Here is a 15,778-nt window from a genome sequence, read left to right as displayed (position 1 = left end):
GCATCAAAAGATGAAGAAACAAAAGAGTGACGTATGGCCTATGGGTGGGGTATTGGAGGGTGGCCATGCATGTTCATGCAGAAGTGGGGCCCGGGTTGGAGTGGTTAGGTGGCAAACTAGGATCAGTAATATCATGAGAGTAGTTTATGTGGCTATGACCAAGGGATCCATTTTGACCAATTTTAGTACCCATCCTAGTTAAAGAAGCACCACCTAACTGGTAGAATGAGCCACTAGGCTCCCACTCCAAACATTGAAGCATCCTAAAAGTGTCAAGAGTGAGCTCCGAAAACTTGACCTCATTATGGTGGTAGCTTCTCAGTATTACATCATGTAATCTTAGATTTCTCTTTCCAATAGATATGGAAACTTGAGGTAGACAATCTGGACTAGGATCTAATACAAGACTATGTCTCAAAGGCCTGGTGTTCATAAAAGTTGTATCAGCTTTCAAGAATCTAACTATTTCTTGAACCACCAGCTTTCATTCTTTAAAGTCTGCTTCCTGAAATGTTCGCTTACACTCATCAACCAATATTTTGAGCTGACTAACCAACTGATGCACCATTTCTCTTCGATTCAAAACCAAACACACCATCATAAACCTAGCAAAAAAAACCTTAATTGTTTATTAGCAAGATTGAGATCCTGAAGCAACCATTTCTTAAAATATTCCCGACTCAATATTGTTTCATAGAATACATAAGATTCTGATAAGTAACCTGTCTTACTCATCCGCGTATATTGCCTAAAATAAAGTTGTGCAATCCGAGATGCAATCTCTCTAATCTCCCGTTCTCAAGCTGCTCATCTCGTCTCAGTCCAGCTCTTTGTTTTTCTCTATTTTTCTCTCAACCTTTCTTGCTCTGTTTTTTTTTCTTCTCATTTTGAACCCAGCTTTTCCCTTCCTATAGCTCTCTCTCTCTCTCAATCTTCCTCTTGAAAAAAAAAAAAAAAAAGAAACCTTCATCCAACTCCTCTGTAGCTCCCCCTATTTTTCTTTTCCTAGCACTTTCTTAAGCTCACCGGTAGTCTTGGCCATTTTCTTTGCTTCCAGTCCCATCCTCCATCCATCCCATTGATTAACCACACTAAGCACAACATTCACATATCTCACTAATTGACGCAGATTCATAAATACCTCTGGTTCTAAGGTGTTTGCTTATAGAAGGAACTTCATGGGTGGGAGTCAAGAACAAGGTCACGGATTGGGACTCCATGTGTAGAGTGGAAAAGAAACAAAGACACATTGTGGAATGAAGCTTAATAGGGAAATAAACAATGAACTCAATGTTTAGCAAGTATGAAGAAACCCATTTCACTATTTATCCGTGGGTTTAAAGATCAATGGCATGAACTAAGAAATTTGAGTAAATGCTAAAAGAAGAATTTCAATAAAATCTAGAACAGAACAATATACAGGATAATCTTCACATGAAATCAAAGGATATGAAAGAAGAATAAAACAGTATCAAAACCACAAAATAGTCTAGGATCATCAAAACATGCATGTGGCCTTAGTCATCCACACCCAAATAGGTCAATGACATTCAGAGATCAACATGAAATATAGAAGAACAATAAGAATCCGAATAAGTACATAACATTCATACTTGGAAAAGCTCATTTCCAACTTGATCATCCGAGCTTCTAGCTCTCTTCTTTTGTTCTGCTCTCGAAATCTTCTCCTCCAGAATCCGCCGACCCACAAGCCCCCTCATCTTGCTCTATTTCTTCCTTCTCCTATAAGCTTCTACCAGCTCCACTGCTCACCCTTCAGCAAAGATGTCACCACCCTCAACCACCACCATTGCAAGTTGGTAGTCCTTGCCACACGTCCCAGCATGCAACTCACCTGGAAGCCGTCCCCCACTCCTCCAAATAAAAAAATCCCAGCTATTCCCGGGTGGCCAACGAATATCCCTTGGTCCAAGAGGGGTCTATAGTATACAATGAGAAGTATATAAGTTATGTAGCTAGACATTTATGTTAGATAAAAAAATCCAATAATTTTATTACTAAATTTTAAATTGTTTAAATAATTAAGTTTATAAATTTTTATTTAAAATTTATCCCTAACATGATAACATGATAATGCAAGCAACCATCCCTAAACAAAATTATTTAATAAACATATAAAATGTTAAAATAAAATTCAATTTTATAAAAAAAATTAAATAGAATATACTTTAAATAATTATGTAGTTATTTGTAAATTATTACCTACTTAATCAAATTTAAAAATCTAAACATTTAATGAATCTTAAAATCAAATAAAAGATATCCCACTACTAAAAATATTTATTAAAATATCAACTACAAAATTACAAACAAATAGAATTTATTTTATAATATGTATAAGGGTTTAAATAAAATTAATTTTATAAACATGAAATAAGATTAAAACTAAAATAAATAAATATTTTATGAAACATATTTAGTATCTATTTAGTATTTATATTTCTTGCAACCCATAACTTATATTGAGAATTGTAATTCAAAATTCTCATCTTATGTTTTAAAAGAAAATATTTTATATACTTTTTTAGAGTGTGTTTAATAGTGATTCTAAAAAGGCCATAACTTATATTGAGAATTGTAATTCAAAATTCTCATCTTATGTTTTAAAAGAAAATATTTTATACACTTTTTTAGAGTGTGTTTAATAGTGATTCTAGAAAGTATTTTTATCATTTCTAATATTTGAAAATTCTTATTTTTCAAGTATTAGAAATATTAAAAACACTTCCTAATATCTTAACAAATGTACCATATGAGAGCAAAACAAGTACTAAAATTCATGCTTCACCTAATTTGACTCTTTAATAGAATTAAGTAATCTAAGAAACATATCATAAATATAAAAAGAATTTAAATGAAAATTTGCCCTACAAAATCAATAACCAAAGAAAAATGAGCTATGGATTATCTTGGAATCCATTAAAATGACATTAAGATATTTAATAAAAATCTACCAAAGAATGAACAATTTTCTTATGTAATAATACATTAAATAACCATTGTAACAACTCTATCATATCGAGCCAAAGGAACACATCCCAAAAACAATTAGTATGATCCATTTCGTTCTAACGTTAGAAGAGACAACATATACTCAAAGGGCGAACATATTTATTATATGAGAATAAGAGTGTGTTTGATAGTATTTTTACTTAAAGTGTTTTTAATAGAAGTGTTATCTTGAGTAGTGTTTTTAAGAGAATCAACTATTATGTATTTATCCAAAAAAACACTACAATTAATTTTTTTAATATTATAAGTTTTTCAAAATTTTAAAAATGTTTCCTAAATTTTACCAAATATCTAATATATTTTTTTGAAAATATTTTATAAGTTAAAAGTGTTTTCTAAAATAATTGCCTCTGAGAATGAAAATAGGAATATAAATAAAGACAAATCACAATAGGATGTGGGAAAGAAAACGCCACATCTTGTCAAGAGTGAGTTTCTGTTGCCATTGTCATGAATTTGTCAATTTTATTTTCATTTGTAACAAGTAGAGCAAAGGAAGAAACCACATTTGTCCAAGGCAAATTAAAAGCATAAACAGCAACAACCACCCAACATCTATCAAACTTCAAAAACTCGTTACTAACACCACTAATACCCAAACCCAAAACACTTCTAGAGTTATGATGATATGTTTCCAAAATGTTAGAAATTAAAGTATTGTGGTAAAACAACTTGAAATCAATTTAAGGAAAAGAAACAAAGGAAGTACACAACTCACCAAGAGTTGATATGAGAAGATTTGGGTGCGTATCAAGCATTTGTGTGGTCGGTTCCTCCTCAGCAGTCAGCAGTCAACAGTGGGGTCCCTCTCGTCAGCAGAATAGTATTCAGAGTTCTCTGATTCTGAGCCATCTGTATTAGAGCACCCGCTTCCACTAGGCCCCTCCTCGTGGATTTCTTGAAGGGCAACAGATGACTCATTAGGAGGGCGAGGAGGAGAAAAGATAGAAGACTCTCTGATTCTAATTTCTCATTTTTTTTTAATTATCTTGGGTTATAACTTTTTAATTATACTAATGAGTTTATCATTTCTATTTAATTATTAAATTATTTTAGAATATTGAAATTTTGGTTTACGGGTTATCTCCAATGTTAAATCAATAATCAACAAACATATTTTAAGACTTTGAGATATTTAGTTTTTAATATTTTATTTTATAATATGATTTGTTATACATATTTAATAATAAAATACAAATTATTTAAATGAAACTAAATTTTATCAAAAAAAAAAAAAAAATTGTAACTGCTTCATTAAATTTAAAAATCTAAATATTTAATAAATCTCAAAAATCAAATTGAAGATATTCATTTTGTAAGTATTTACTAAAATGTCAACTAAAAAATACAAAAAGAATCATTTTTCAAAATTTATTTTATAATATATATTTGGATTAAAAAAAACTAAGTTGACAAACATTAAATAAAATTAAAAATAAAATAAATATTTCATAAAATCTATTTAATACTGTGAGAGCAAAATAAGTACTTAAATTCATACTTTACCCGGTTTGACTTATAACGTAATTAAACAATATAAGAATCATATTATAAATATATATAAAAAAAAAAGTCAAATAAAATTTTAGCCTACAAAATCAATTGCCATAATTTTCTATGATGATATATACACATTCCAATTTTACCTACTTATTATTTTAAAAATTATGAATATACGAGATGATTTAAATGACTTGACCATATCTAATACTACATTTAAGCTCCATGTTCTCCTAGCCATGTAACAATATTGAAACTTGTCTAGATATTTTTTTTTCACTAGTTCTAGTGAATAAAAAACAGAGAAGACATAACTTGATTTTGTAAAAAAATTTTAAATTCAATTTATATATTATTAATTAAATAATTTTAATTGAATTCTTGTTGAAAATAAAAATAATTTTGTAATTACAAATAACTTAAAAATATAAAATTTTAGTAAAACATAAATAATAATATTATAATAAAATCTTAATTATATTTGTAATAGAAAATATACTATTTTATTATATGTTATAAAAAAAAGGATATTTTATTATATTTATAAATTTAAGTTTTAAATTATTTTTAAAAATTAATAAACTTGTTAGCAAATAAAATACATTAAGTCTTATTTAGTTTGAAGTTAATTTGTCTAGTGAAAAATAAATAAAAAATAATAATTCTATTTAGAGGAGAAATAATATAATGTGTGTTTGTATATTATTTTTAAAAATCGATAAAAACTTTTACTTGTTTTCTAAAAGTTGTTTTCTATTTCACTTTGCTTTTAAAAACTAGAAATAAAGAACAATTACCAAAAAAAATTTTAACGGTATTATGAATTTTTAAAAATTGTTCTCCATTTTTAAAAACTCTGTCCAACATACTCTAAATATTGCATTTTTCTTCTAAATTAAATAATTCATTCTGAAAATAAGGAATAAGTCCTAAGATATTTTCAAAATGCAAGATACTTTAAAAAGAAAAAAAAAATGGAGTTTCAGCTTTAGGTAGATCGAAGTGTGCTGGTGTCAAAATTCCCTTAAATTTTTGGATAATAAAGAACAAATAATTATAATTAAGAAAAAAACACTCAGCCCATTTAAATGACTTGACCATATAAAATACCATATTGCTAGAAGTAGTCTACATATTTGTTTTTCACTAATTGTGTTAAATATTTGAACCTCCAGGAAATAAAAAAGAGAGAATACGTACCTTTCGGCCAATGGAACCTGTAGGGAGAAGCTTGGAAATCACAGGAGATGTCTTGATCTTTTCTGATGTGGATCCTCATGGCTTCAGGCCCATGGCTCTGATTCTGTTGGTGATAATTTTTGGAGTATATAAGATGTATCCCACAAACATTATAAGAATCAAGCCCATGGCTCTGATTCTGTTGTTGTCTATGCTTAGCGTATCGATGCTCACTTGGAATGGCAAACTTAGGGAGATAGGTCACGCACAATGGTAGATCCCATGATTCAAAATGGAAACAACTCATTATTTTAATTACCCGTTCAGATTGATCATCATGGGATATCCTCAATTCAAATTGTAGAAAACGACCAACTCTATGCGTGCAAAAATCATCAAGTGGAACATGATGGAAGAAAACAGCAAATCCCAAGAAATTGTTATCTTCATACTGATTCTTTGGGAGCTCTATTATTGCTTGGCGTCCCATACTCTGATGACTTGTCCACTCTGGTATTCCACCACTTCCTGGAACAACAACTTTAGGTACATGGAAGCACCATAAGGAGTTTGAGTCTATTTCGTATTCACAACTCTGCATAAAAGTAGCATGTAAATCTTATGCCTCGATTTAAAAATAAAAAATAAAAATTAAAGGCCATATATAGAATTCATACCTGACTACGTGATTTGAAGAGGTTGAGGAGAGAAGACCAGAGTGGGCTCGAAGGAGTTGATAAAGTTCCCAGATGTGTCAATTCTTCAATTCCAAGCGTGGAAGATCTGTCAAATTACCTTTTGGAAGAGTCACAAGCTTCTCACAATTTATCAATTCCAAGCGTGTAAGATGTGTCAAATTGCTAATGCTATATGGAAGAGTCACAAGCTTCTCACAATTGTTCAATACCAAGCGTCTAAGACCTTTTAGATGTTCAATTGATGGTGGCAGCTCTGTTATAGGCGTTTTACTTAAAATAAGTTCTTCTAAGTGTTTCATATCCTCCATGATTTCTGGAAAAGCCACCAGATTTGAACAGCCATTGAGATTGAGGACTTTAAGTGATTTCAACCCACAAATGCTATTAGGAAGACTCCTCAAATTTTTGCAATTTCCTAGATCTAACACACGAAGTTTGGTGAGATGACCTATTGAGCATGGTAATTCTTTAATAGCAGTCTCGTTTAGATAAAGAAAGTCTAGATTTCCCATATTTTGGATCTCAGGAAACTCCTCAAAATTTGAGCAACCACTTAGATCAAGAACTTCGAGAGCCTCCAAGCACCCAAACGCGTTTGGAAGTTCCTTGATGGCAGTCCTCCTTAAATCAAGACGCGCTAAACGTTTCATAACATGGATCTCTCGAAAGTTCTCCAAGTTTGAGCAATCATCGAGGCAAATTGCCTTCTTTGCATGGATGAACCTTAGATGTCTCAAATTCCCAAAATTATCCTGAAATTTGTCAAAATTTCTGCAACTCCAAAGTGAAAGATATTCAAGAGCTGGCAAGTACTCAACACTGCTTCGTATTTCCTTAATTCCACTCTGATCTAAATAAAGTGTCTTTAAACTTCCCATAGTTTCACGGATCTCAAGAAATTTCTTCAACCTTCTACAATACCGGAGGTTAAGCTCCTCAAGATTCGGCATGCTTGATAATTCTGGCATTTTGGTGAGCAATTCTGAGCCACTTAAGTCAATGATCTTTAACTTTCCAAGAACCTGTAACAAAAGGAAGTTTTGATTAATAAATAAATTTTCATGAATTTTAAAATCAATAGAAAGCAAATATATATAACTAAATTACAATGGTACCTTACGCCCTTTCCAAAGTTGTTTTATGGTGCTATCTCTCATGTGGAGCTCAACAAGATTCTCTCCATTAAAATTTGATGGCAAGGTTTGCAAAGGGCATCCTTCCCAGTAAAGATATCTTAACTCTTGAGAAGGAAACTCGAAGTCTTTGGGAAGGAACACTTCATTTGTCTTCGTCATAAAATCATGATAACCCCCCCAATGGAGTTTGAGAAATCTTAGATTCTTCATACTTTCAAAAACCTGTTTATTCACCTGCATTTCTTTTGATCGAGACAAGTCATATGATATGGCTTCAACTTGTTCCATTCCCTGAAAAATAAAATCAAAGAATAAGAAAAGCAAAAAATATGTAAATCCTAGCTAAAGTCAAACAGACAGGATTTTTTGGACAAAAAAAGCATGATATTATTGAAGTTTATATCTTCAACTAAAGCTTAACTAAATTCTTGCATTTAATTAAATCTTACCTCTTGTGCAAATAATGCTTTATGAATATCATCTAGATCCCACAATCTGCTCCATTTGCTTGGTCTTCCAGGATATTCTTCGCGAACAATTCTCCAACCCATTTGTTGTATCAAGTCATGCATTTGTATCATGTTGTGTGAAAAAGTTATTAGACATTTATCATAAAGAACTTTTATGTTGCATGTTGCATATAAATTGCAACTATCTAATATTTTCAACACAAAAGCTTTGTCTTCTCCTTTGAAAAAACATGCGATGTCAAGGAATACCTTCTTTTGAGAACAATCAAGCATATCAAAGCTTATTCTAAGCACATCATAAATCTCCTTCATAAGATTATTTTTTACTTTATCCAATGCATTTTTCCATTCATCTATTGTCATGCCACGAAGAGAACTACCAAGAACTTTAAGGGCTAAAGGAAGGCCCTGAGCATAATCTACCATGCAGTTTGATAGTTTTACATAATCTTCTTTAGGAGCATTTTCTTTAAAGGCATGCTTGCTGAAGAGTCGAATAGCTTTTGCATCATCTAAATTCTTCACCTTATATCTTTCATTCGCTTCATAACAATCTAGCAAATGTTGGTCTCTAGTTGTTATAATAATTCTAGTTCCTGCACCAAACCAGTCCCTATTTCCAATTAATGACTCTAATTGCCCCATATGATCCACATCATCAATAACAATAAGAACTTTTTTTGAGCCACATGTATTCTTTATTATATCGTGTCCTTCATCGATATTACTCAACTTTATTTTTTCCCCTCCTATACCATGAAGAAGTTGTTCTAGTAGTTGAAGTTGACAACCCTTGTTGAAACTCTCTTTGACATTTTGAAGAAAGCTAGCACCATTGAATTCACATTGAATCTCATTATAAACAATCTTGGCAATGGTAGTTTTGCCAATTCCACCGGTTCCATAGATCCCAACCACACAAACGTCACGTGATTGTCTATTTATCAATGATTTTAGTTCTTCTAAGCGAGAACTCATCCCAACTATACCATCACCAACATGCAAATGTTTAGGACCCAATATTTTACGGATGTCTTTAAGAATTTTGTCAATATACTTCGACTCATACCTACCAATTGTAAAATACGATAAAACACTTGGTGAGTTAGAATGAATTGCAAAATATAACAAACATAAAGTAAATTTAGTGATGTTTACTTAATTTTGTTAACATAACTGAATTAGGACATATAGAATGTAAATTAAAATGGATCAAACCACATGAACTAAATTAGATATTTATGTACAATTTTGTTAATGCTATGTCAAATGTACATGCCAAAGAATAGGGTAGAGAAAAAAAAAAAAAATATTATTGTGTTGGCTGATGCTACTCTATGGCTTGAAAGGTTTATTAGGAAGTTGACCTGTTTAGGATATTATTATAACTAGTGGCGGAGCCGGAAATTTAGTTTAGGGGGACAATATTTTAATTAAAAAAATTAAATTAAATTAAATAAATGTTAACATAATTTTTATTTTAAAAGGCTTGTAGACCTTATTATCGATAGGGTTAACTAAAATCACATAATATAAGTAAATGTCATAATAAAATGTTAAGGAAATCTAACTTAATAAATTAAATGCATGATTAGACAAAAAATTTGGATAAACAAAATATTTAAAAATTTTCTAATTTTTTTTTAATATTTTATAAAAGTAACCTTTCATAAGAAAATTAATTTGATAAAGAAAAAACATAAATATAAATTTCAATAATCTTACAATTGAAACAAATTTATTAAATAAAATTATCAAAAAAGCTCTTTCAAAATATATATATATATATATATATATATATATATATATATATATATATATATATATATATATATATATATATATTATAATAAATTTTATTTGAATATAAGTGAATTAAAAGAAATTTATGATAATTTTAATAAAAAGTTAACTAAATAAAAGCATATTAAAAACAAATTGTGAATAAGATTTATTGATAGTTTTTTTTAAAGCTACCATTTTTTTTACAAGTTTATTTTACAAGTTTTATTTCTTCATAAAGATTGAGAATAAGATTGAAAAATGATTACAAGAAGGTATTTTTGGGAAAGAAGGGGAGTTTATTTATTTATTATTATTATTATTATTATTATTATTTATAACAATACTAATGAAAAGAAGATGCATATTTTATATACATATATATAAAAGGAAAAAATAAATAGAAAAGTACAACAAAATAAAAATAGGAGTAAAAGACAAAAGGCATAATTAGAATTACAGGATTGTCAAATTTTCAATGCATGACTTATAGACTTGAGGAAAATTTATAAAATTGATGACCCTTAATAAGACTTGTAGTCTATAGGTGACCTTTTAATGAATTGTTACTCAAAAATAAAACTCCAACATAAAAATTGCATAATTTTGATAAGTAATTAATAAAAATAAATAAATGCACAAAATTATAAAATTAAAACTGAAATTTCACCACATATAGCCACTATTTTTTACTCATAAATCTTCCAATTCTTAATGGAATTAACTTCCATAAATTCCCATAGATACCTAGTTTAGGAATGAAAATAAAAAATAGTAAAATCATAAAATTTTGATTATCAAACTAAAATAAGCAACCGTCAATTCTAATGAAATTTTTTAATTAGAACCCCAAACCATGATCTACACTCATCTAAATATCTATTAGAATCAATAATTTCAATTAACTTTGAAAATTAAAAAGTTAGGATTTGATACCTTTCTTAAATTCAAATCAAATTCATCTCAATAATAAAACATATATTTCAATTACAAATCCATGAATCCCAAGATACACTATATAAAAGTTGTTAGCTTAAAAAAATTTCTAATATTTTCTTAACAATTAAACATAATTATAAACCATAATTATTATCCAATTATCAATTTTTTTAACTAATTACATAATTTATACTTATTAAAATTTTATTATGGTAATAAATTCTATTGTTTTGAGATGTTTCGAAATATGTTGAATTCAATATTTTTTTTTCCAAATTATTAGATTTAAATTAAAATAGGAATAAATTTATAGTTAATTTTGTAGATGTTTTTGACATGTAAAAACAACATACAACATTTAAACAGAAATAAAAACAAACAATTTAACACTTAGCATCATTGAGACACTAATCAGAAATAGACAACTTAAATATTTGAAAGGAAAGGAAAAAAAAAAAAAAAAAGTGAATTTAACTAAACAAAATTGGCTATAGACAACTTGTCAAAAATTTGCCTATAAAATTCAAGGAAAAGAGAGAGAGACTTAACACAAGAGAAGAGGAGATGGAACCCTAGATTGGCATAGGGAATTGTATCAAAATTTTTATAGTGAGTCTAGAAACCATGGGAGCTGTTACAAGAGCATCAATCTCTGGTGAGCCAAAATATTGCACATAAGAAGCATATATAATCATTCTAAATACATGTTTTGGAACTTGTATCAAGCAATGTTAGCTATTATGAGGACATCCTTCTAAAGATTCGGAACTAATTTGGACCCTAAGACAGTGAGTTCATATTTTTAAAAGCTTCCCAACAGCATATAACCACAACCATCATGATAAAAGCAACGTTATATACATGTATATATATATAAAATCAGAAGTCTAAAGGAAGATGAAATTACTCATCCTTGATCACATGCCAACCACTTAGAGAGCCTGCTTTATTCATGGCAGCCTTCCACCTTTGCACCTTCTCCTCGTCTACATGTATTTCATGATTCGCAAATGCTTCTCCAAAACTGCCTTTTTGGTTCCGCACATCAGAAGGATCCACATGGTAGAAAACTGGCAAGACTCTTTGATCCTTTTTTTTTCTGCACTCCATGATCTTTGCTAGCTCATCCAAACACCATTTGGAATGAGCATAGTTTTCTGAGAAAACAATTATGGAAAATTTTGATCCTTCGATAGATTCCAAAAGTTCTTGTGCGATCTCCTCTCCTCTTTGAAGTTTATCATCTCTGAAAGTGTTAATGCCCTCCTGTTTCAAATGTTGGAATAGATGATCCGTAAAATTGTAGCGGGTATCTTCCCCTCTAAAACTCAAGAAGACATCGAAGTTGCATTTTCCGGTTGGAGCTGAAGAAGAAGAGGGTTTTTGGGTGCTTGAGGAAGCCATTTTGGGACAGGGTTTGTGGGAACTGGAAGGCAACAAGAGAGTTGAGGATCAACTTGCACACAGTCACTACTAATGTCCCTGAAGAGGGTCTTATAGTATCCCAAGAGTCTGCAAAACCTCAATCACTTTTCACATACCTCACGTGAAAAAAGCAACTTTGCCTCCCAGTACTAAAAGCTCACCCACCAATCACGTTTGTTGGTTTATGTGCTCAGAGGCCTCATTTGTAATTACGTATAAAGACTCACTTTAGTGCACCCCCTTCTCATAAAAAATATATCGTTTATGTTCATATAAATTATAAGCAATAAAAGTGTTATTATTTATAATAACATACTATATCATACAAATCACATAGAAATCAGAATGTGCAACTAAAGGTCTATTAAGGATTATTTTCAAACAATAATTTTTAGAATAGTTTTTAAAAACAATTTTTTAGTATTTTTTAGATAAAAAATTTGTTTAAAAACTTAAAATATCCTTAATCTATTTTTATATTTTTCTTAAAAATAATTTTTATATTTTCAGTTATTTTTCATATTTACACAATTATTTTTTAAAATAATCTTTAAAAATAATTAAAATATATTATCAACATACACCTTATTTTCAGACCAAATCTAAATAAAAAAAACGGTTTCTGTGTCTTAGTTAAAGGATCTTCTTAGAGTATTTGATTACAGTTAAGACTTGACATGATTTGTGTTGTAAAATATAAGGAATATGAAGTAAATCGGGTTAAATGTAAGGCTGGGCGAAGGGATGGAGAGAATCCCCATAAGGACAACAAATTCCCTATTTTGGACACAGAAGCCCAATTTTTTATTTTATAACTTTACATTTTAATTTTTAAATTTTATAGTCTATAAGGGGAGCCTCTCGAGTCAAAAAGTAATGAGTGGAAAGGTGGGTGGATTTCAAAAAAATTAGAAAGAAGGACCCACCCAATGCAAAATTAAAAAGCACCTTTGTTTTTTCCGTTTGTACACTAGGAAATTTATCACTTTGACTTTATTCCTTTGTACCATCCCATGGTTAACCTATTACACTCAACAAAAAATATAATATTTTTTTAAAAAAATATAATATTTTTAAAAAAAAAATATGTTTTTTGAATATGACAATTCAAAAAAAATTTCAAATCTATAAAAATTTGGAATAATCTAATTAAAAATTATCTTAGAAAAAATAATTTTATTTTAATTTTGAAGTTGTCTTTTAAAAAACCAACTTCAATATTTAACCTAAAGTTGTTTTTTCAAAAGTCAATTTTCAATTAATACCTTAAAAAATGTTAGGAGATTTTGAAATAGTTTTGAGGTGGATAAGATGAAAATACTAATGCCATAATTTTCAGAAAGAAAAGATTAAAAAAGTAAATAAGATTTTAAAAAAGGGAATAGTCTAATGACTCTAATCTAAATATTTTCACACCTTTATCTTTTAATAGATTAACCCGAGAATAAGTACATATGTCATAAAACAAATGAAAAAAATAACATCCTCCGTATACTTATCAACTATAAAGCCCCTTCTTTGTTCGCAAATTATTTTAAAATAAATATAACAAAATTTACGAAAATAAAACTTATAAAGATAAAATGAAATTGACAACTATTAAAAAATTTATTTTCCTTATAATATTCATATTTTTGCTATCATTACTAGAATAATATTAAATATAAAATACTTTTATCACTGCTATGAAATTTAAAACTCTCAATTAATTGATATAATGAAGTTTTTCAAAGTAAGGTTTGATTTAACTCTTTTGATTTATAAATTATTTAAAACTATTATCAGTTAAGGAATTTATGATTTGACATTTATAAAAGTTATTCAAAATTAATTATTATTTAAAATAAATATTCTAAAGGTAGGGAAGAAAGGTAACATCATAAATTAACTTGAAGAAGATATATGAATATACATATTTTATTCCCTTTCCTTATTTTAATATTTATATTTATCATTATCCTTCACATATTAAATTAAATTCACAATAATAGTGCAATGATAATTCCCTCATTTATCATTTATGAATTTAAATATTTCCATTTAAGTTAATAATCCTCGTTAACTAGATTGGAAGATAGAATATTCAAAAAAGAAGTTTCTCCCTTTTTTTTCTTCAATTTAGCCTTTTTATTTGAATTTAACAAATATTTTTAATATTTTATTAAATAAATATAAAAAAAATTGTGTATATAAATAATATTATTAACTTCATAACTTAAAATTTCTTGGAAAAGGAAGGAAAAAACAACTACAAAAGTAATAAAATTACTTTTATACCATGAAAAAATTATGGTAGAAGATGAAAATAAAATATTTATTTATTTATTTTAAAATTTTATTTAATAATATTTTCAAATAAACTCCAAAATTATAACAAAATTTGGAAAAAAAGAAGAAGGAAAAAGCAGAAGTCTTTGGATCTTGAATGACTTTTCTTTGCCTTCTAAAATAAGTTTAGATATTGGTGGTTAAATTGTCCCTTTCCTCTCCCAGTTATTTCTCATTAGCTGTATCCCTACAGCATTGAATTGTAGTGGGTCTACATGTGCTCAAGACCCTACTTCCCTCCATCATTAAGTCCAAGCTTTCCTTACTCTTTTGCAATTTTCATTGTTATTTTGTACATTTTTTTGTTACTTGTTCTTTTCTCTTCTTTTTTTTTTTCATTTTTTTTCCAATTGATCATATAATAGCTAAAGTATTTTTCTAAAAACATAAAAAATAAAAATATGTCAAATCCCAGTGGCTAAATTTATTTAGGCCATAAGACCCGTTTAGGTATATTAAATTGAGGTTTCTAAAAGTATTTTAAAATTTGAAATCCGTGTTGCCGTGTTCTCTTAAACTTATTTTAGAAAACTAGTGAAAGTAACTTCTAGTTATTATCTAAAAATTATTTTTTATTTTATTTTATTTTTAAAAATTATTTACAAATAATAATGAACAATTCAGTTAGAAATTTTTAAAAATTAGTATTTTATTTTTAAAGATAAAAAATTATTTTTAAATTATAAGACTAAACAAGCTTTATATTTTTTTTAATTAATCAATTATTATTATTATTATTATTATTTTGTAGGTGATATATTATAAAATAAAATTTGAATTTTGAATTTTTTAAACTTTTAAAAAAAATTAAGTATTTATTTTTATAAGGAAAATACTTCAAAAGATAAGAAAGTGTAAAAGTTTACGTGATTAAATGATAGGTATAGTTGGATACAAGTGTAAAGTAATGTTATTAGTTTATTATATTGAAAAGTTGAAAACTTTAAATAATAAAATGAGATTATTAATGAATAGAGTGAGGGAGAAAGTAATAAAAAGTGATAATTAAAGTATGGAGGGAGAAGAATATGGGTTGGATGGTTTTAGATGATTAGTGTTTGAATGATTTTTTTTTTTTTAATTTCAAATTTGTTGAATAGCTTGAGTTGGTATATTTTTTTATCACCTCCTATGTTTAAATGTATAAAAATAAATACTGTTGAAAAAATATGAAATGTAAAAATTTAATAAATTTGAGAAATAAAGAATTAATTTCATTTATGGTGCTGAGGTTTTAATTGAATATACTTAATTTCTATCAAATATTTTTTATTTGTTATTTTTATTC

At 28.1% G+C, this 15,778-nt stretch overlaps 1 protein-coding gene across 1 annotated transcript; it reads right to left on the bottom strand.

Annotated features, from left to right (window-relative positions):
* Positions 1-1,371: 1,371 nt before the first annotated feature.
* LOC117906823 (disease resistance protein RPV1-like) lies at positions 1,372-12,258 on the bottom strand. The gene is made up of 7 exons (XM_034820050.1): positions 11,645-12,258; positions 7,996-9,085; positions 7,526-7,837; positions 6,390-7,432; positions 5,734-6,307; positions 3,752-3,930; positions 1,372-1,940 (listed from the first exon to the last, which is right to left on the bottom strand). Exons 1-4 carry the CDS (start codon positions 12,139-12,141, stop codon positions 6,467-6,469), a joined length of 2,865 nt encoding a protein of 954 aa, XP_034675941.1. The 5' UTR covers positions 12,142-12,258; the 3' UTR covers positions 1,372-1,940; positions 3,752-3,930; positions 5,734-6,307; positions 6,390-6,466.
* Positions 12,259-15,778: the final 3,520 nt, after the last annotated feature.

This window comes from Vitis riparia, chromosome 18, assembly GCF_004353265.1.
Source record: "Vitis riparia cultivar Riparia Gloire de Montpellier isolate 1030 chromosome 18, EGFV_Vit.rip_1.0, whole genome shotgun sequence".
NCBI lineage: Eukaryota > Viridiplantae > Streptophyta > Magnoliopsida > Vitales > Vitaceae > Vitis > Vitis riparia.
Note: the sequence above shows the minus strand (reverse complement) of the source record. Positions and strands in the feature narration are given on the sequence as shown.